Source organism: Tursiops truncatus, chromosome 4, assembly GCF_011762595.2.
Source record: "Tursiops truncatus isolate mTurTru1 chromosome 4, mTurTru1.mat.Y, whole genome shotgun sequence".
In the NCBI taxonomy this organism is placed as follows: domain Eukaryota; kingdom Metazoa; phylum Chordata; class Mammalia; order Artiodactyla; family Delphinidae; genus Tursiops; species Tursiops truncatus.
This window is the reverse complement of record NC_047037.1, coordinates 32841596-32865076: the sequence shown is the minus strand read 5'-3', so window position 1 is coordinate 32865076 and position 23481 is coordinate 32841596. Positions and strand designations below refer to the sequence as shown.

At 38.4% G+C, this 23481-nt stretch overlaps 1 protein-coding gene across 1 annotated transcript in view; it reads left to right on the top strand.

Moving 5' to 3' along the window:
• Positions 1–21523, top strand: part of SRPRB (SRP receptor subunit beta) — a 37300-nt gene extending 15777 nt beyond the window's left edge. The window contains exons 6-7 of the mRNA XM_019934192.3: positions 5743–5797; positions 20971–21523. Coding sequence (XP_019789751.1) covers positions 5743–5797; positions 20971–21184 — 269 coding nt within the window. The 3' untranslated portion in view covers positions 21185–21523. The remainder of the gene's footprint in view (positions 1–5742; positions 5798–20970) is intronic.
• The last annotated feature ends 1958 nt before the right edge of the window (positions 21524–23481 follow it).

The window sequence follows — 23481 nt, the reverse complement described above, 5'->3', positions numbered from 1 at the left end:
TACCAAAGATATTAAAAGTCTAAAAGAGAACCAAACAGAAGTTCTGGAGCTGAAGATGTCAATAAATGAGATGAAGAATGCATTAGAAAGCACTGGAAATAGAGCAGACCATATGGAAGAGAGAATTAGTGAGCTTGAATATAGAGATCTAGAAATGATTCAAGTAGGAGTGGCAAGAGAACTAAGATTTTTTTAAAAATAAAATTTTATGAGAACTATCCAACTTCATTATCCTTCATAAAGATAATGGTTATCCCAGAGGAAGAAGAGAGGGAGAAGAGAGCAGAGAGTTTATTTAAAGAAATAATAGCTGAGAATTTCACAAAGCCAGGGAAGGAACTGGATATACAAGTCCATAAAGCTAAGAGGACATTTAATTATCTCAATGCTAAAAGGTGTTCTCCAGGACAGATTATGTTAAAATTGTCAAAATTCAATGATAAAGAATTTTAAAGGCATCTGGAGGAAAAAAGACAGTAGCCTACAAAGGAACCCCTATTAATCTATCAGCGGATTTCTCAGCAGAAACTGTATAGGCCAGGAGAGGATGGGATAGCCTGCTCAAAATATTATAAGACAAAACCTCTGCCAAGAATTCTTCCAACAAACTTATCCTTGAGATACAAAGGAGAAATAAAGACTTTCCCAGACAAAAGCTGAGGGAGTTCATTACCAGTAGACCTGCCTTACAAGAAGTGTTGGAAGGAGCTCTTCTACCTGAAACAAAGAGGCAAAAGTACGCAAAACTTTGAGTAAGGTGATAAATAGATAGAATCAGAAAATTGCAACTTTACATCAGAATAGGTTGTTAATTATAAAGGTTAAAGGGGAAAAAGCAGTAAAAATAATTATAGCTATTGCAGTTTGGTAATGAACTCACAATATAAAAAGGGATAATTTGAGATGACAAAAATGTAAAAGGGGAAGAGGAAAAGAACAGAACCCATATAATGGCAAATGAAGATAAGATCCTATCAGCGGAAAAAGGACTGTTTTATCTATGAGATGTCTTATACAAACCTGATGGTAACCACAAAATGTAAGTCTAGAGCAGAGACATGAAACTAGGAGGAAACTAGTAAACCACCAACTAAGGTGTCAGGCAGAAACAATGGAGATATAGAGCAAACAAAAGATAAAATGGCGGTACTAGTCCTCATTTGTCAATAATCACCCTAAATATAAGTGGATTGAATTCACCAATCAAAAGACACAGAGTGGCTGGATGTATTAAAAAACAAGACCAGCTATGTCCTGTCTCCCAGAGACTCATCTCTAAAGACAAACATAGGCTCAAAGTGAAGGGATGGAAAATGATACTCCAAGCAGATGGCAGCCAAAAGAAAGCAGGTTTAGCCATCTCAGATCAGATCAAATAGACTTCAAGCCAAAGAGAACAAGATGGACTTATATAATGATAAAGGGGACAATCCATCAAGAAGATGTAACATTTATGAATATATAAACATCTAACATAGGAGCACTAAAACATGAATTATTAACAGATCTAAATGAAGAAATTGACAACAATAAATGGTAGGGGAGTTTAACTTCCCACTTACATCAATGAATTGATTATCTAGACAGAACGTTAACAAGGAACCATTGGCCTTAAATGAAGTATTACATCAGGTGGAATATATACACACACACACACACACACACACACACACATACATACATACATACATACATGTATATAAATAAAACATTCCATCCCAAAGCAGCAGAATACACATTCTTCTCAAGTGCACATGGAACATTCTCAAGGATAGACCATATGCTGGGACACAAAACAAGTTTCAATAAACTTAAGATTGAAATCATATCGAGCATCTTTTCCTACCACAAAGATTTGAAACTAGAAATCAACTACAAGAGGAAAGCTGAACAAATCACAAATATGTGGAGACTAAACAACATGCTACTGAACAACTATTAGGTCAATGAGGAGGAAAAGAGGAAATAAAAATCCCTGAAGATAAATGAAAATATGTCATACGAGATCAATAGGATGCATCAAAAGTAGTACAAGTTTATAGCAATACTTGCCTACCTCAAGAAACAAGAAAAATCTCCACAGTCCTTACACCTAAAGGAACTAGAAAAAGAACAAACTAAGCCCAAAGTCAGTAGAAGGAAGGAAATACTAAAAGCCAGCAGAAATAAATGAAATAGAGACTAAAAAGATAGTAGAAACTAAGAGCTTGTTCTTTGAAAAGATAAACAAAATTGACAAACCTTTATCTAGACTAACTAAGAAAAAAAAGAGAGGAGGCTCATATAAATAAAATCAGAAACGAAAGAGGAGAAATTACAACAGATCCCACAGAAATACAAAGGGTTATAAGAGAATACTGTGAATAACTACACCAACAAATTGGACAGCCTAGAAGAAATAAATACATTCTTAACAAACAACCTTCCAAGACTGAATCTTGAAGAAATAGAAAATCTGAATAGGCTGATAACTAGGAAGGAGATTAAAACAGTAATCAAAAGCCTTCCAAAAAAACCAAAAGTCCAGGACCAGACAGCTTCACTGGTAAATTCTACCAAATGTTCAAAGAAGATTTAATACCCATTCTTCTTAAACTATTCCACTTATGATAAAGACAATAAAATGGGTATAGAAAGAATGTACCTCTACATAATAAAGGCTATGCATGTCAAACCCACAGCTGACATCATACTCAACTGTGAAAAACTGAAAGCTATCCCTCTAAGATCAGGAACAAGACAAGGATGCCCACTCTTGCCACTCTCATTCAACATAGCTAAAGACTCCACCAAAAACCTATTAGAAATAATAAATGAATACAGTAAAGTTGCAGGGTGCAAAAGCAATATACAAAAATCTGTTGTGTTTCTGTACACCAACAACAAACAAGCAGAAAGAGAAATTAAGAAAACAGTCCCATTTAAAATTGCAGCAAAAACAATAAAATACCCAGGAATAAATTTAACCAAGGATGGGAATTCCCTGGTGGTCCAGTGGTTAGGACTGCACACTTTCACTGCTGAGGGTGCAGGTTCAATCCCTGGTCAGGGAACTAAGATCCCACGATACAGTAAAAACTATAAAACATTGTTGAGAGAAATGGAAGACACAAAGAAATGGCAAGATATTTCATGCTCATAGACTGTAAGAATTAACATTGTTAAAATGTCTATTTTACTTAAAGCAATCTGCATATTCATTGCAGCAATCCCTGTCAAAATCCTAATGACATTTTTTGTAGAAATGGAACAAAAATTCCTTACATTTGTATGGAACCATGAAAAACTGTGAATAGCCGAAGCAATTCTGAGAAAAAGGAACAAAGCTGGAGGTATCACATGCCCTGATTTCAAAATACTACTACAAAGCTATAGTAATCAAAACAGCATGGTATTTGGCAGCAAAACAGACATACAGGTCAATGGAACAGAATTGAGAGCCCAGAAATAAACATATGGACAGTTAATTTACAACAAAGGTGCAAAGAACATACAATGGAGAAAGAACAGTCTCTTCAGTAAATGGAGTTGGGAAAACTGTACAGCCACATGCAAAAGAATGAAAGTAGACTATTATACCATACACAAAAATTAACTGAAAAGTGTATTAAAGACTTGAATAGAAGACCTGAAACCATAAAACTCCTAGAAGAAAACAGAGAGTTCAGACTTTGACATGGGATTTAGCAATATGTTTTTGGATCTGTCTCCTCAGGCAAGGCAAACAAAAACAAAAATAAACAGGTGGTACTATATCAAACTAAAAAGCTCTGCACAGCGAAGGAAACCATCAACAAAATGAAAAGACATCCTACTGACTGGGAGGAGATATTGTCAAATCATATTATCTGATAAGGGGTTAATATCCAAAAAATATAAAGAACCCATACAACTCAACAACAACAAAAAACCTGATTTAAAAATGGGCAGATAACCTGAATAGATGTTTTTCCAGAAAAGATATACAAATGGTCATTGGGCACATAATGAAGATGTTCATCACTAGTGAAGATGAACATCATTAACTATTAGGGAAATGCAAATCAAAGCCACAATTAGACATTACCTCACACCTGTTAGAGTGACTCTTGTCAAACAGAGAAGAAATAACATGTGTGGGCGAGGATGTGGAGAAAATGGAACCCTTGTGCACTGTTGATGGGAATGTAAATGCAGCCACTGTGGGAAACAGTATGGATAGTCCTCAAAAAATTAAGAATAGAGCTACCATGGGATCCAGCTATTCCACTTCTGGATATTTATCCAAAGATAATGGAAACACTAACTCAGAAAGATATTTGCACCTACTACTGTATGGTGATGGATGGAAACTAAATTTTTGATAGTAAGCACGGTGTAGTGTATACACAAATTGAATCATAATGTTGTACACATGAAACATGTTATAAACCAATGTTACCTCAATAATGAAATAATCTCTCTTTTCTAAAAATAAGATAGACTAGTTGATCTTTAGTCCTCTTTCAGACCTAATCTCATTCTATGAAAAGCTCAATGCATTTCTCAAAGGTGAGCTAGTAGTAACCCTAACAATGACTTATCGTGAATCAGTCTTAGGGTCATTACCTGACCACTTTATTTCTTCTATATTTATTTGGCTTCTGCTGGTGCCAAACCAGTGCTTTTTTATTACTAAAGTGCACTTGATGCCGTAACATACCATCTTAGTATCAGCTGGAAATGTTCTTGGTTTAGTTTTATATGACAGGCAGGGTATTTCTACTGGAGTGAAGGGTCTTGTTAAAATCACAAAGCTGGTAGCTTCTCTTCTTGTTACATTGGCTGGACTTATGTATACAACATATGTGTTGATTTCAAATGTCTGTAAGATGTAGAAAACTTCTGTGAAAGAGCTTCTCAATTTTAGGGTCACCAGCTTAATTGTAAGCATAATTGTAATATAAATATTTGTGCAAATATAAAGCTTACTTTGATAATGGAATACTAGTGATAAAAAGCTCTTTAAGCGGGCTTCCCTGGTGGCGCAGTGGATAAGAATCTGCCTGCCAATGCAGGGGACACAGGTTTGATCCCTGGTTCAGGAAGATCCCACATGCCACAGAGCAACAAAGCCCATGTGCCACAACTACTGAGCCTGTGCTCTAGAGCTTGCGAGCCACAACTACTGAGCCTCTGTGCCACAACTACTGAAGCCCACAGCCTAGAGCCCATGCTCTGCAACAAGAGAAGCCACCGCAATTAGAAGCCCACACCCTGCAACAAAGAGTAGCCCCCACTCGCCGCAGCTAGAGAAAGCCCGTGTGCAGCAACAAAAACCCAACACAGCCAAAAATAAATAAAATAAGAATAAAAATAAATTTTAAAAAAAAAGCTCTTTAAAAAAATGGTGGGGTTGGTGGGAGGGATAAATTGAGAGTTTGGGATTGACATATACTTATTACTGTATTTAAAATAGATAACCAACAAGGACCTACTGTATAGCACAGAGAACTCTGCTCAATATTCTGTAATAACCTAAATGGGAAAAGAATTTGAAAAAGAATAAGATATATGTATATGTGTAACTGGATCACTTTGCTGTACACCTGAAACTAACACAACATTGTAAGTCAACTATAATCCAATGTAATATAAAAATTTTTTTAAATGGTGGGGCAAAGAAACTTACTGGTTTAAATAGGAATTTTCCATATGTGCAAAAAGTCTTGGGAAAAGACCCCTTCTGCTTTAAACAACAGCAGTGTCTTTATTTCTTTACAGACATTACAATGGCAAAATCAGCAAAGTTAATTCAGCAGCAGCTTGAAAAAGAAATGTAAGTAAGAATAAGTCCTGTTGGTTAACTGTATCTCTTAACACTTAGGAAATATGTATATATTGCTTAAGGTCTTTGGTTTTGTATGGTTATCACAATTAGCCTGAAGATTGGTGTGAAATATACTTGTTAAATAATTGACAACAGAATTAATGGAACTGTAGAAAGTATTAATGGGATGTTTATAGGTATTTAAAATTTTCATGGAAAGAAAATCTCAGGTTTATTGCGACTACAGCTCAGTTTGTTTTCCCACTGTTTCTAGACCTAGTTTATAGTAGATATGAAAGGATTTAAAAACTAAATTTGAAAGCCATGGAAATTTTTGTTGACAGAACAAGAAAGGAACACTTCAGAAGAATATAAAAATCTATGATACTATTTTGTAGTGTGTTTCTTGTTTTCAAGCTATGTGGCGATATCATTTAGCTTGATTTTAGTGTTTAAAAATTTGTGAATTGAGCTATAAGCTTTTGAATTTTAAGGAATCTATGTCTCTGTGTTCTGCTGATTTGTAAGAGTTAGCTAACAGGTTGCTTACATAGGAGATACAATCAACATTATAATAGAGCAAGTTATGTTTTCTTATGCTGTTATGTAAGGATATTTTTAATAAAAAAATCTGATAAGGAAAAATTGTACAAACTCAACTTTTAGTAAATTTTTTCCAATTATCATTTACATTCTCCTTTGCTCATTTAATAAGCACCTATAATTTGTCTAACATATGCCATGACCTGCTCTAGGATGTGACTATAAGAAGTGTGATGTTGTTCCTGTACTCAGGAGCTTAGAGTCTAGTAGAATATGGTTTGCTTCAGGGGTTGACAAACTCCTGCTGAGGGTCTGCCAACAAAGAGTGGTTTTGCATTTTTATAGGACAGGTAAGAAAAGAAGAAAAGTAGAAAAATATGTGGCAGAGACTAAATATCACCCACTAGCCCAAAATATCTAATTTATGGCTCTTTACAGAAAAATTTTACCAGCCCGGGTCTGTCATTTTCTGTGGCTTTTTTTTTTTTCATTTGAGAATGATATATTCAATCCCATGTGCTTTAAACTTTTTAATATATAATAGAAGAAAAGTTAGCCATTCAATTAGATTTATCAAAGACATCATGCCTTCAAATTGAATATCAAAAGAACATTTTAACCCCTTTATTGAGGTATAATTGATATGTAAAAAGCTGTGAATATTTAATGTATACAACTCAATTTGGGGATAAGCATATACCTGTGAAACCATCATCACCATCGAGGCCATAAAAATATCCATTACTTCGCAGAGTTTCTTCCTACGTACTTCATTATTTGTGTGTGTATGTATTTCATGAGAACACTTAACATAAGATCTACCCTATTCGCAAATTTTAAGTGTATAGTGAATACTATGCTATATATTAGATCTCTAGCACTTACTTATTTGCATAACTGAAACTTTATACCCTTTGACCATCATCTCTCCATTTCCCCCTGCCCCCCACCTTGGTGACCACCATTCTACTCTTTGCTTCCATGTGTTTGACTGTTTTAGATTCCACATATAAGTGTAATTAATCATAATGGTAGTTGTCTTACTCTATGTTATTTCACTTAGCATAATGTTCTCTAGGTCCATCCATGTTGTCGCAAATGGCAGGAATTTCTTCTGCAGGGCTAAATAATATTCCATTGTATATATGTTCCACATTTTCTTTATCTGTTCATCCTTCGATGGACATTTAGGTTGCTTCCATATATTGGCTATTGTTAATAATGCTGCAATGAACATGGAAGGCATATACCGCTCCGAGATTCTGATTTCAGTTCCTTTGGATAACTACCCAGAAGTGGAATTGCTGATTCATATGGTAGTAGTTCTGTTTGTAATTTTTTGAGGAATCTCAGTGCTGTTTTCTGTAATAGCTGTACCAATTTACATACCCACCAACAATGTACCAAGGTTCCCTTTTCTCCATATCTTTACCAACACTTATCTTTTTTTTTCTAATGTTAGTAATTCTGTCAGGTGTGAAGTGACATCTCATTGTGGTTTTGATTTGCATTTCCCTGATGAATAGTGATGTTTAGCATCTTTTCATGTACTTGTTGACTATTCGTATGTCCTCTATGTCTGTTCGGGTCCTTTGCCCATTTTTTAAATTGGATTATTTGTTTTTTTTTGTTACTGGGTTGTATGTTTTGGGACAGATCCAAAAACATATTGCTAAATCCCATATTTTGGATATTAACCCTTATCAGATATATGGTTTGCAAATATTTTCCCCCATTCCATAGGTTACCTTTCCATTTTGTTGATTCTTTCCTTTGCTGTGCACAAGCTTTTTAGTTTGATATAATCACACTTGTTTATGTTTGCTTTGTTATTTGCTTTTGGTCTCATATCTTAAAACTAATTTCCACAACACCAGTGTCAGTGAACATTTTCTTCTTGGATTTTTATGGTTTCAGGTCTTATATTTAAGTCTTTAATCCATTTTGAGTTGATTTTGTGTATGGTATAACATACACAGTTTCATTCTTTTGCATGTAGATATCCAGTTTTCCCAGCACCATTTATTGAAGAGACTATCCTTTTCCTATAGTATACTCCTGTCATCCTTGTTGAAGATTAGTTTACTGTATATGCATGGGTTTGTGCTGGGCGCTCTATCCTATTCCATTGATCTATATGTCTTTTTATAGTACCATATTGTTTTGATTACTATAGGTTTACAATATAATTTGAAATCTGGAAATGTGATGCCTCCAGATTTATTGTTCTTACTCAAGATTATTTTGAGTATTATAGTTCTTTTGTGGTTCCATATGAATTCTACCATTGTTTCTTCTATTTCTGTGAAAAATTCCATTGGAATATTGATTGAGATTCCATTAAATTTATAGATGGAGATCTTTTTGTTTGCATCGGGTCTCAGTTGCGGCACGTGGGATCTTCGTTGCGGCATGTGGGATCTTTTGTTGCAGCCTGTGAGCTTCTCTCTAGTTGTGGCGCGCAGGCTCCAGAGAGTAATTTGGGGAGAGTGGACTCTGTAGTTTGCGGCACGTGGGCTCAGTAGTTGTGGTGTGCGGGCTTAGTGGCCCCGCGGCATGTGGGATCTTAGTTCCCTGACCAGAAATAGAACCCACATCCCCTGCATTGGAAGGCAGATTCTTAACCACTGGACCACCAGGGAAGTCCCCTATAGATGGACATTTTAACAATGTAAATTATTCCAATGTATGAACAAGGGGCATTTTTCCATTTATTTGTGTCTTCAGTTTCTTTCATCACTGTTTTATAGTTTTCAGTGTACCGATCTTTCACCTACTTTGTTAAATTTATGTCTAAGTATTTTATTGTTTTTGATGCTATTATAAATGGAATTGTTTTGTTAATTTCTTTTCCTGATAGTTCATTAGTAGCGCATAGAAACAGAACTTGTTTTTGTGTGTAGATTTTGTATCCTGCAATTTTACTGAGTCTGTTAGTTCTCATTTTTGGGGGGGTCTTTTATGTTTTCCTATATTTAGATCAAGTGATCTGAAATCAGAGATAATTTTACTTCTTCCTTTCTGATTTTGATGCCTTTTGTTTCTTTTTTGCCTAATTGCTCTGTCTAGGACTTCCAGTACTATGTTGAATAGAAGTGGCAAGAGTAGGCATCCTTATCTTGTTTCTGATCTTAGAGGAAAAGCTTTTAGCTTTCACTATTGAGTATGATGTTATCTGTGGGCTTGTCATATATGACACTTGTTATTTTGAGGTACATACCTTCTGTAACTATTTTGTTGAGTTCTTATCATGAAAGGATGTTGAATTTTGTCATATGCTTTTTCTGAATCTGTTGAGATGATCATAAGATTTTTATCCTTCATCCTGTTAATGTGATGTATCCCATTTATTTATTTAGGTTCTCTGATGTTACATATATACATGTATATGTACACAATTATTTTATCCTCTTGATGAATTGGCCCCTTTATTATTATATGATAACCTTCTTTGTCTCTTGTGACAATTTTTGACTTAGTCTATTCTGTTGATATTTATGTATTCAGCCCTACTCTCTTTTGTTTATCATTTGTATAGAATATGTTTTTCTGTCCCTTTACTTTGAACCTTAAATCGAGAGTGCATCTCTTGGAGATAGCATGTACTTCAAGCTTGTTTTTTTATCCATTCATCCACTCTGTTTTGATTGGTAATTTAAACCATTTACATTTAAAGTAATTATTGATAGGTAAGAACTTATTCTGTTTTGTTGATGGTTTTCTGACTGTTTCATAGTTCCTTTGTCTCCTCTCTTCCTTTGTAATTTGATGATTTCTTTTGTATTGTTATGCTTTGACTTTTTTCTCTTTATTTTGTGTGTCTACTACAGGTGTTTTCTTTGTGACTGTCATGGCTTATATAAAACATCTTATAATACTGACAGTCTAATTTAAGCTGATAACAACTTTGACTGTATACAAAAATTTGTATACATTAACTTCTCCTTCCCCCACATTTTATGTTACTGATGTCACAATTTACATCTTTTTATATTGTGTATCCATTAATAAATTATTGTAGTCATCGTTATTTTTATTACTTTTGTCTTTAGCTTTTATGCTAGAGTTAAAAATGATTTATGTGTCACCATTACAATACTAGAGTATTCTAAATTTTAGTATATTCTTACTGTTACAGTTAGTTTTATACTTTCATGTGTTTTCATGTTCTTGATTAGTTTTATTTCACCTTGAAGAACTCCCTTTAACATTTCTTATAAGGCAGGACTAGTAGTGATGAACTGCAGCTTTTGTGTGTTTGGGAAAGCTTTTGTCTGTCCTTCATATCTGAAGGACAGTTTTGCTGGGTATAGTATTCTTGGATGGCAGGTTTTTTTTCTTTCAGCATTTTGAATATACCGTCCCACTCTCCACTGGCCTGCAAGGTTTCTGCTATGAGATCCACTTTTAGTCTTATGGATTTTCCCTTGTTTGTGACAGATGGCCTTTCTCTTAATGCTTTCAACATTCTGTCTTTGACTTTTGTCAGTTTGATTATAATGTGTCTCATTAAAGCTCTCTTTATGTTTAATCCATTTGGGGTTTTAGGGGCTTAGTGGATCTGGATGTTCATTTCCCTCCCCAGATTTGGGAGTTTTCTATCATTATTTTTTTAAATAAGCTTTCTGATTCTTTGCCTTTATCTACTCTTTCTGAGACTCCCATCCTTTTATGATGTCCCATAAGACTTTCTTCACTCTTTTTCGCCTTTTCTTTTTGTTTTTCTCACAGAGTAATTTCAAGTTACCTGTGTTCAAGCTCTCCAATTCTTTATTCTGCTTGATTGAGTCTGCTGTTGAATTTTTCACATCCAGTCATTGTGTTCTTCAGCTCCAGAATTTTTGTTTTTCATGGTTTCTATATCTTTGTTGACTTTCTGATTTTGTTCACCTATTCTTTGCCTCATTTTGTTGAGTTTTCTGTGTTATTTTGTACCTTATGGGACTTTCAGATGATTATTTTGAATTCTTTGCCAGGCACTTTGTAGATCTCCTTTTCTTTAGGGTCAGTTATTGGTGATTTATCGTCTTCCTTTGGTGGTGTCATGTTTCCCTGATTTTTCATGATCCTTGTGTCCTTATTTTGGTGTCTGCACATTTGAAAAAGTAATGACTTCTTCTAGTCATTATAGACTAACTTTGTCGGAGTAAGCACTTCTCTAGTCAGTCCAGCCAGAGATTCTGGGTGGGCTTGCTGCTGGAGTCCCTAGGCAGGTTGGCCTTGCTTCTGGGTTTGTGGGTGGGTGGGCCTAATGCCTGGGTCCATGGAAACTGGCCTGGAAACTGAATCTGTCATGGCTGGCCAGGTAGGTACCTGTGTCTACTGGGGCTGGTCAGGAGCTAGGTTCCATGACACAGTAGGTGCTCACTTCACTCTCCTTCCCCCGTGTGAATCATATCTCTCCATGCTGCATTGTTCAGGCTTGCAGGAGCAGTAACGTGGGTAATGTGGAACTGTCCTTTCTACCCTCTTCAATGCATCTTTTCTTATTTCTGTGTTATACCCAGGTGCTGTCATCTCTAACCTGGATTTCTTATCTCTCATGAAGGTATTCTTCTGTGTGGATGGTTATTCAAATTCATGTTTCTGTGAGAGGACTTGAGCTGAAAACTCCCATTCTGCCATCTTGCTGGTGTCACTTTCAGTGGTTTCTGTCCTTTCTGAAATTGCATGTTCATCACCTCTTCTCCTATTCTTGATGTTCACTCTTTTGAGACTGCATATTGCTTGTCATTAAGCTAAAAAAATTGGAATTAGCTGATTTGTTTTTCTAAACTTTCTGTGCAATTGTTGAGAATTATCTTTTGGACAAAAACAGGCATAACATTTGTACATCCATTTTTTTAAACAGCATAGTCCAAGTCTTCCCATGTTTAAAACACATTTTCCTTAGTCCATTTGTTTTTCACTCTAAAGGGCCGTAGAAAAACAATACAGAAAAAAATGCTGTATTATACGGCAGTGAAATAAAATGTTAAAAAGTTATAAAGGGGGCTTCCCTGGTGGCACAGTGGTTAAGAATCCGCCTGCCAATGCAGGGAACACAGGTTCGAGCCCTGCTCTGGGAAGATCCCACGTGCTGCAGAGCAACTAAGCCCCTGTGCCACAAGTACTGAGCCTGCACTCTAGAGCCCATGAACCACAACTACTGAACCCATGCTCCTAGAGCCCATGCTCCGTGACAAAAGAAGCCACCGCAATGAGAAGCCTGTGCACCACAACGAAGGGCAGTCCCAGTCACCGCAACTAAAGAAAGCCCACGTGCAGCAACGAACCCAACACAGCCATAAAAAGAGAAAAAGTTATAAAGGTTAATATCAGTTAAATTAAGAGTCTAAATTTAGTTTAAACTTGTGTTTAGGAGAACTAGGCCTTATCAGCTTTGAAGCATTTGATAGTCCTCTGAATCCCAAGATTTACTATGTTTACATGGCCTTATGGCAAGAGCTGAATATAATGTTCGTCTTTTTTTCCTTTTGAGTTGTTTTTTAATTGTAAAATATACTACGTGTAAAAGAGTATATGTGCCACATATATTGAGTTTAAAGAATAGTAAGGTGAATACCCATGGATGCACCACCTTGCTTAGAAGGCCCAATGTGCTCCTCCCCAAATGCTGTTCCCTGTATTAATTCTTTGTTGTTGTTTTTTTTACAACTTTATCGGAGTATAATTGCTTTACAATGGTGGTGTTAGTTTCTGCTTTATAACAAAATGAATCAGGTATACATATACATATGTTCCCATATCTTTTCACTCTTGCGTCTCCCTCCCTCCCACCCTCCCTATCCCACCCCTCTAGGTGGCCACAAAGCACCGAGGGGATCTCCCTGTGCTTTGCGGCTGCTTCCCACTAGCTATCTATTTTACGTTTGGTAGTGTATATATATCCATGCCACTCTCTCACTTTGTCACAGCTTACTCTTCCCCCTCCCCATATCCTCAAGTCCATTCTCTAGTAGGTCTGTGTCTTTATTCCTGTCTTACCCCTAGGTTCTTCATGACACTTTTTTTTCTTAAATTCCATATATATGTGTTAGCGTACGGTATTTGTCTTTCTCTTTCTGACTTACTTCACTCTGTATGACAGACTCTGGGTCCATCCACCTCATTACAAATAGCTCAATTTCGTTTCTTTTTATGGCCTAGTACTATTCCATTGTATATATGTGCCACATCTTCTTTATCCATTCATCCGTTGATGGACACTTAGGTTGTTTCCATCTCCTAACTATTGTAAATAGAGCTGCAATGAACATTTTGGTACATGACTCTTTTTGAATTATGGTTTTCTCAGGGTATATGCCCAGTAGTGGGATTGCTGGGTCATATGGTAGTTCTATTTGTAGTTTTCTAAGCAACCTCCATACTGTTCTCCATAGTGGCTGTACCAATTCACATTCCCACCATCAGTGCAAGAGTGTTTTCTTTTCTCCACACCCTCTCCAGCGTTTATTCTTCCTAGATTTTTTGATGATGGCCATTCTGACTGGTGTGAGATGATATCTCATGGTAGTTTTGATTTGCATTTCTCTAATGGTTGATGATGTTGAGTACTCTTTCATGTGTTTGTTGGCAATCTGTATATCTTCTTTGGAGAAATGTCTGTTTAGGTCTTCTGCCCATTGTTGGATTGGGTTGTTTGTTTTTTTGTTATTGAGCTGCATGAGCTGCTTGCAAATTTTGGAGATTAATCCTTTGTCAGTTGCTTCATTTGCAAATATTTTCTCCCATTCTGAGGATTGTCTTTTGGTCTCGTTTATGGTTTCCTTTGCTGTGCAAAACCTTTGAGGTTTCATTATGTCCCATTTGTTTATTTTTGTTTTTATTTCCATTTCTCTAGGAGGTGGGTCAAAAAGGATCTTGCTGTGGTTTATGTCATAGAGTGTTCTGCCTATGTTTTCCTTGAGAGTTTGATAGTTTCTGGCCTTACATTTAGGTCTTTAATCCATTTTGAGCTTATTTTTGTGTATGGTGTTAGGGAGTGATCTAATCTCATACTTTACAAGTACCTGTCCAGTTTTCCCAGCACCACTTATTGAAGAGGCTGTCCTTTCTCCACTGTACATTCCTGCCTCCTTTATCAAAGATAAGGTGACCATATGTGCGTGGGTTTATCTCTGGGATTTCTATCCTGTTCCATTGATCTGTCTTTCTGTTTTTGTGTCAGTACCATACTGTCTTGATTACTGTAGCTTTGTAGTATAGTCTGAAGTCAGGGAGCCTGATTCCTCCAGCTCCGTTTTTCGTTCTCAAGATTGCTTTGGGTATTCAGCGTCTTTTGTGTTTCCATACAATTGTGAAATTTTTTGTTCTAGTTCTGTGAAAAATGCCAGTGGTAGTTTGATAGGGATTGCATTGAATCTGTAGATTGCTTTGGGTAGTAGAGTCATTTTCACAATGTTGATTCTTCCAATCCAAGAACATGGGATATCTCTCCATCTGTTTGTATCATCTTTAATTTCTTTCATCAGTGTCTTATAATTTTCTGCATACAGGTCTTTTGTCTCCTTAGGTAGGTTTATTCCTAGATATTTTATTCTTTTTGTTGCAGTGGTAAACGGGAGTCTTTTCTTGATTTCACTTTCAGATTTTTCATCATTAGTATATAAGAATGCCAGAGATTTCTGTGCATTAATTTTGTATCCTGCTACTTTACCAAATTCATTGATTAGCTCTAGTAGTTTTCTGGTAGCATCTTTAGGATTCTCTATGTATACTATCATGTCATCTGCAAACAGTGACAGCTTTACTTCTTCTTTTCCGATTTGGATTCCTTTTATTTCCTTTTCTTCTCTGATTGCTGTGGCTAAAACTTCCAAAACTATGTTGAATGAGAGTGGTGAGAGTGGGCAACCTTGTCTTGTTCCTGATCTTAGTGGAAATGCTTTCGGTTTTTCACCATTGAGGACGATGTTGGCTGTGGGTTTGTCATATATGCCCTTTATTATGTTGAGGAAAGTTCTCTCTATGCCTACTTTCTGCAGGGTTTTTATAATAAATGGGTGTTGAATTTTGTCGAAAGCTTTCTCTGCATCTATTGAGATAACAATATGGTTTTTATCTTTCAATTTATTAATATGGTGTATCACATTGATTGGTTGCGTATATTGAAGAATCATTGCATTCCTGGAATAAACCCACTTGATCATGGTGTATGATCCTTTTAATGTGTTGTTCGATTTTGTTTGCTAGTATTTTGTTGAGGATTTTTGCATCTATGTTCATCAGTGATATTGCCCTGTAGTCTTCTCTCTTTGTGACATCCTTGTCTGGTTTTGGTATCAGGGTGACGGTGGCCTCGTAGAATGAGTTTGGGAGTGTTCCTCCCTCTGCTATATTTTGGAAGAGTTTGAGAAGGACAGGTGTTTGCTCTTCCCTAAATGTTTGATAGAATTCGCTTGTGAAGCCATCTGGTCCTGGGCTTATGTTTGTTGGAAGATTTTTTTTTTTTTTTTTGAGGTACGCGGGCCTCTCACCGTTGTGGCCTCTCCCGTTGTGGAGCACACGCTCTGGACGCGCAGGCTCAGCAGCCATGGCTCACGGGCCCAGCCGCTCCACGGCCTGTGGGATCTTCCCGGACCAGGGCTCGAACCCGTGTCCCCTGCATCGGCAGGCAGACTCTCAACCACTGTGCCACTAGGGAAGCTTGTTGGAAGATTTTAAATCACACTTTCAATTTCAGTGCTTGTGATTGCTCTGTTCATATTTTCTATTTCTTCCTGATTCAGTCTTGGCAGTTTGTGCATTTCTAAGAATTTGTCCATTTCTTCCAGGTTGTCCATTTGATTGGCATAGAGTTGCTTGTAGTAATCTCTCATGATCTTTTGTATTTCTGCAGTGTCAGTTGTTACTTCTCCTTTTCTAATTCTATTGATTTGAGTCTTCTCCCTTTTTTTCTTGATGAGTCTGTCTAGTGGTTTATCAATTTTGTTTATTTTCTCAAAGAACCAGCTTTTAGTTTTATTGATCTTTGCTATCGTTTCCTTCATTTCTTTTTCATTTATTTCTGATATGATCTTTATGATTTCTTTCCTTCTGCTAACTTTAGGGTTTTTTTGTTCTTCTTTCTCTAATTGCTTTAGGTGCAAGGTTAGGTTGTTTATTCGAGATGTTTCCTGTTTCTTAAGGTAGGATTGTATTGCTATAAACTTCCCTCTTAGAACTGCTTTTGCTGCATCCCATAGGTTTTGGGTTGTCCTGTCTCCATTGTCATTTGTTTCTAGGTATGTTTTGATTTCCTCTTAGATTTCTTCAGTGATCACTTCGTTATTAAGTAGTGTATTGTTTAGCCTCCATGTGTTTGTATTTTTTACAGATCTTTTCCTGTAATTGATATCTAGTCTCATAGTGTTGTGGTCGGAAAAGATACTTGATACAATTTCAGTTTTATTAAATTTATCAAGGCTTGATTTGTGACCCAAGACATGATCTATCCTGGAGAATGTTCCATGAGCACTTGAGAAAAATGTGTGTTCTGTTGTTTTTGGATGTATTGTCCTATAAATATCAATTAAGTCCATCTTGTTTAATGTATCATTTAAAGCTTGTGTTTCCTTATTTATTTTCATTTTGGATGATCTGTCCATTGGTGAAAGTGGGGTGTTAAAGTCCCCTACTATGAATGTGTTACTGTCAATTTCCCCTTTTATGGCTGTTAGTATTTGCCTTATGTATTGAGGTGCTCCTATGTTAGGTGCATAGATACTTAAAATTGTTATATCTTCTTCTTGGATCGATCCCTTGATCATTATGTAGTGTCCTTCTTTGTCTCTTCTAATAGTCTTTATTTTAAAGTCTATTTTGTCTGATATGAGAATTGCTACTCCAGCTTTCTTTTGGTTTCCATTTGCATGGAATATCTTTTTCCATCCCCTTACTTTCAGTCTGTATGTGTCTCTAGGTCTGAAGTGGGTCTCTTGTAGACAGCACATATATGGGTCTTGTTTTTGTATCCATTCAGCCAGTCTGTGTCTTTTGGTGGGCACATTTAATCCATTTACATTTAAGGTAATTATTGATATGTATGTTCCTATTCCCATTTTCTTAATTGTTTTGGGTTTGTTATTGTAGGTCTTTTCCTTCTCTTGTGTTTCTTGCCTAGAGAAGTTCCTTTAGCATTTGTTGTAAAGCTGGTTTGGTGGTGCTGAACTCTCTCAGCTTTTGCTTGTCTGTAAAGGTTTTAATTTCTCCATCAAATCTGAATGAGATCCTTGCTGGGTAGAGTAATCTTGGTTGTAGGTTTCTGTCCTTCATCACTTTAAATATGTCCTGCCAGTCCCTTCTGTCTTTCAGCAGAGTTTCTGCTGAAAGATCAGTTGTTAACCTTATCGGGATTCCCTTGTGTGTTATTTGTTGTTTTTCCCTTGCTGCTTTTAATACGTTTTCTTCTTATTTAATTTTTGACAGTTTGATTAATATGTGTCTTGGTGTGTTTCTCCTTGGATTTATCCTGTATGGGACTCTCTGTGCTTCCTGGACTTGATTAACTATTTCCTTTCCCATATTAGGGAAGTTTTCAACTATAATCTTTTCAAATATTTTCTCAGTCCCTTTCTTTTTCTCTTTTTCTTCTGGAACCCCTATAATTCGAATGTTGGTGCGTTTAATGTTGTCCCTGATGTCTCTGAGACTGTCCTCAGTTCTTTTCATTCTTTTTTCTTTATTCTGCTCTGCAGTAATTATTTCCACTATTTTATCTTCCAGGTCACTTATCCGTTCTTCTGCCTCAGTTATTCTGCTATTGATCCCATCTAGAGGATTTTTAATTTCATTTATTGTGTTGTGCATTGTTGCTTGTTTCATCTTTAGTTCTTCTAGGTCCTTGTTAAATGTTTCTTGCATTTTGTCTATTCTACTTCCAAGATTTTGGATCATCTTTACTATCATTATTCTGAATTCTTTTTCAGGTAGACTGCCTATTTCCTCTTCATTTGTTAGGTCTGGTGGGTTTTTATCTTGCTCCTTCACCTGTGGTGTGTTTTCCTGTCTTCTCATTTTGCTTATCTTACTGTGTTTGGGGTCTCCTTTTTTCAGGCTGCAGGGTTGTAGTTACTATTGTTTTTGGTGTCTGTCTCCAGTGGCTAAGGTTGGTTCAGTGGGTTGTGTACGTTTCCTGGTGGAGGGGAGTAGTGCCTGTGTTCTGGTGGATGCAGCTGGATCTTGTCTTTCTGGTGGGCAGGTCCACGTCTGGTGGTATGTTTTGGGGTGTCTGTGGACTTGTTATGATTTTAGACAGCCTCTCTGCTAATGGGTGGTGTTGTGTTTCTATCTTGCTAGTTGTTTGGCGTAGGGTGTCCAGCACTGTAGCTTGCTGGTCGTTGAGTGAAGCTGGGTGCTGGTTTTGAGATGGAGATCTCTGGGAGATTTTCGCCATTTGATGTTATGTGGAGCTGGGAGGTCTCTTGTGGACCAGTGTCCTGAAGTTGGCTCTCCCACCTCAGAGGCACAGCATTGACTCCTGGCTGCAGCACCAAGAGCCTTTCATCCACATGGTTCAGAATAAAAGGGAGAAAAAGAAGAAAGAGAGAGAGAGAGAGAGAGAGAGAGAAGGACGGAGGGAGGGAGGGAGGGAGGGAAGAGGATAAAATCAAATAAAATAAAGGAAGATAAAATAAAATAAAATTGTTAAAATAAAAAATAATTATTAAGAAAAAAAAATTTTTTTAAGGAAAAAAAAACGGACAGATAGAACCCTAGGACAAATGGTGACAGCAAAGCTATACAGACAAAATCTCACACAGAAGCATACACGTACACACTCACAAGAAGAGGAAGAGGGGAAAAAAATCATAAATCTTGCTCTCAAAGTCCACCTCCTCAATTTGGGATGATTCGTTGTCTATTCATGTATTCCACAGATGCAGGGTACATCAAGTTGATTGTGGATCTTTAATCCACTGCTTCTGAGGCTGCTGGGAGAAATTTCCCTTTCTCTTCTTTGTTCGCACAGCTCCGGGGGCTCAGCTTTGGATTTGGCCCCGCCTTTGTGTGTAGGTCGCTGGAGGGCGTCTGTCCTTCGCTCAAACAGGACTGGGTTAAAGGAGCAGCTGCTTCTGGGGCTCTGGCGCACTCAGGCCCGGGGGGGAGGGAGGAGCACGGAGTGCGGGGCGGGCCTGTGGTGGCTGAGGCTGGCGTGACGTTGCACCAGCCTGAGGCGCGCTGTGCGTTCTCCCTGGGAAGTTGTCCCTGGATCCCGGGACCCTGGCAGTGGCGGGCTGCACAGGCTCCCGGGAGGAGAGGTGTGAATAGTGACCTGTGCTCACACACAGGCTTCTTGGTGGTGGCAGCAGCAGCCTTAGCATCTCATGCCCCTCTCTGGGGTCCGCGCTGTTAGTCGCTGCTCGCGCCGGTCTCTGTAGCTCCTTTAAGCAGCGCCTTGTTTTTTCTTGCCACCTGCCTGCTTGAGTTGGTATGTCAGTCTCCTCCTGCCCTTGGACTGGGCTTTACACCATCAGTTATACTGGTTCTCAGGCCTTTGGACAGGGACTGGAATTATAACCACTCGCTTTCCTGGGTTTCCAGTTTGCAGATGGCAGATGATGTGATTCTTAGTTTCCTTTATCACTCATATTTTTCTGGGCAGTTAAAGCATTTTTCAGTATGAGGAATATATAATCATGGTTCTCTCATTGTCCAGAACTGGGCACGTGGCCACGTCCAGCAGCAGTAGATACTGACTTCTTCTCTGGGCTCCAGCCTGCTGTCCCCACGACTGTCGCGGCTTCGGCCCCCGGGGCCCCTCCAGAGCCGGCAGCCTCAGTGAGGCTGCCCTCCCCTCGGGCTCCGGGGCAGTTCCATGACAGCGGAGGGAAGAGACCCCGAGCCGGGAGTTCCAGCTCTGTGGAAACGTGGGCTCCGTTCTCTAATTATTTGTTTTTAAAATACGTTTTACATCTATGTGTGTCTTTCTAAGCAAGGTATTTAGTTTTCCTGTGGATTCTTCGCTAGTTTTCATGAAATCTTACAGCACCAAGAAACGCTTTATTTTGTAAGGAAGCAGATTGTCAGCCTGTATTCCTCTGCTTCTGGACAGCAGAAAGGGGGAGAGAAGTAGACAAATGAGCCTTGCTTTTGCAATTCTTATTAGGGCCAGCAGGTGGCAGTTAAGTGACTTAAATTGGGAAAGTGTTAGTGGTTAAAGAGATTGGAGAATAGTAATTGTACCCAAACTGGATATGAGAGTCTATAGTTTCTGGATTTCTAAGCTCTGTATCCAGATAGACTCAAGGTAAATATAAATACCCTATCTACCCACACTTCACTTTCAGAAACTTTTCAGAAAGGTTTTATAATACTTATAGCGGGTAATTTAAAACTGTATCTTAAAATGGCATCATGCAGGAAATGCTAGTAGAAGGGGGCACTGAACTGGAAAAAGGTTGGTGTGACCTTGGTTCATTAGTGCCCTCCTGTCATCTGGCCATGTTAGGTTGGATCCGTATCCTGTCTGTCCAAGAGAGTGACCTGTAAATGCAAATATTCAGCAATCCTAATAGCATAATTGACAGTTTTATGATGAAGTATTTAAATGAGTGCTGAAATATTTAGGAATTAATATGACTTCCTAAAGGCCTTTAATTGTTATATAAAAATTAAGCTCTTTTTGCTTCCTGACTCATTTTCCTTTTGTCTCACAGCAATACCTTACGAGTCACCCGTTCTGCTGCCCCCAGCATACTGGACAGTTCTAGCACTGCCACTGCTCAGCTGGGAAAGAAAGGCAAAGAATTTGAATTCTCACAGTTGCCCCTCAAAGTGGAGTTCCTGGAGTGCAGTGCCAAGGGCGGAAGAGGGGACGCTGGCTCTGCTGACATCCAGGACTTGGAGAAGTGGCTGGCTAAAATCGCCTGAGGGCCAGATGCAAACACAAGACGGGAGTGTGTATGTGTGTGACTGACAGTTTTGGAAAAGGATGTGGTGGTCTGGAGTTGATAAAGAAGGGGTACAAATATAGTTAGGAACTTTTCCTTGTTCTGGAAACAAATTATTGTTGAAACCAGTGTGGAAGTTTTTAAGTTCAGTTCTCCCTTATTGCTTTCAAGCTAGTTAGTTTTATTTGATTCGTGTCTTCCCTTTTCAAAGTGTATGTAAGGTCCCTTTAGCATATGCTTGATGTAAGGTCAAGGTCTAACAAGCCGACCTCACGTAGAGAGGATATTATCATGAGAATATAATATCATCTAAAATGTTTTCTTGTCCTCTGCTTCTGTGCTTTGGTCTCTTTTTCCTGGAAACAAACCTGTCTGTGTATGGAACTGGGTGATTTCCAATTGCCTTTGACATTCATGGGCAGTACATCATCTAGTCCTCTGTGAATTTTCAGATTTGTAGGTGCAATTACAATATGGTCTCCGACATGTGAAGGAAGGTTGAAAACAGCAGGGCTGTGTTGACAGTGGTCTGTTCTTCATCAGCTCAGTGACTTGTCCACACTCCAGCCTCATAGCACTTAGGTTTCAAAAACATGTTGTGAACCCTAGGAGTCGTCCCCAGGTGATAGAACTATAAGCGCTAAATCCCCCAATGCTACTAAAATGTACACTAGAAATGTACGTTCTAGTGGTTTCCCTTAACTGGGGAATATGTGGAGATTTAGAAGCTGTTCTGTTTTTCTGGATGCGTGAATGCTCCTGGGCTATCTTCATGTGCTGTTTGATGAGCTCCTATCTTGTACTGTCAGCTTGAATGCTGTGGAACAAATACAAAATGAAAAAAGTTCTCTGTAGATTTTTAAAGTGCATGTTCACTGATGGTTTAAGAAAAATGGCATTTTCAAAGTGATGTTCTTCGCTGTCTTCTTAAATGTATGGCTTTTATAATGGCTTTTATAAATGATTAATACATTTCTTGGTAAACAAAACAGCCTGTCTAGCTTAAAGCATTTAAATAGAGTGGTAGAGTAGGTACAAATGGGAGCACGTTTTAGGATTCAGGCCCAACTCCAAGTTTCCAGGGCCTAATGATTGCAGTGTACATAAGAAGAAACTCTTCAATCCCTAGCTCACACACTCAGGGACAAGCCAACTAAAGCCTCAAAGGAGACAAGGGTGGCTGTGGATAAGTGAGACACTAATCGCAGAGCAGTGTGGGAAGTGCAGTTAACAGGAGAGGCGCAGGGTGCTCCAGGAGTGTGCAGTGGGGCGCCTAACCCAGTCTTGAGGGATGGGGAGAGGCAAAGGAGAAAAGCATGGAGCTGATGACGTCCCAGTGAGTGTGGCCCCCACGTACATACACTACGGCCCAGGCCTCTGCCTGCTGTCTCCCCTTCCTGTGTGTCACTCTGGCTCCGAGTGAGGGGACCCCAGGGCCCCTCCTCCCCCGCCTGCACACCCTGCATCACACACCTTGCTGCTGGAGTATGAAATAAACCCAAGCTCGCGCGGAGAAGACGTTAAGAGTATGACCGTGGCAGGGTTCTTACTGGGAAGCCTCACTGCTGCTAATGTTATTACTGTCTTTTGGACTCTTTCTTGCCCTTTCCTTATTAGCCAAGTAGTAATTTAAGGAAGTGGGTAAGATCAGTGAACCGGAAGCCCAAAAGGAATCTGATGAATGTGACATGTTCACATAATCATAGGTAATGCTCACCTGAATAAACATCAATGGCTTGATGCTTCCGTTAAGAGGCGTGTGTGTTCTCTCAGCTTTTTTGATGTTTTTTTCTGGTAATAAACTGTTTTACTTTATTGGAGGAAGCAATACACAGAACAAGTGACTTGAAGAAGGGGAGCAAGGTTGAATTTTATTCAAGACCTAAAGATGATCTTTTGCAAAAGGAAAGTTATGTCTCAAACAGTGATTCTCAGATGTTAGTGTGCATCAGAATTAACTGATGCCTGTTAAAGAGCTCACCTGAGGACCCTGCTTCTGAACATTCAATTCAGCAGTAGATCGGGTGTGGTCTCAGGAATCTGCATGCTTAACGTGACCTCTACCAAGCACCTGGGGCTCCTGGGCGCACCCTCACAGGTGATGTGGCCTCCTGTAGTATCATGCGTGCCTTTAGTGTGTTTCGTTTCTAAGTTCTTTGGGCCACAAGCCCTGTGTAGTTTTGCTCACAGGGTGAAGGAAGCAGGCAGCCCGCATAGTCCCATCCTGCTTCCTAACCCTGTGCCACAGTCATCCCACTCTTGTGTGTCTGGGCCAGG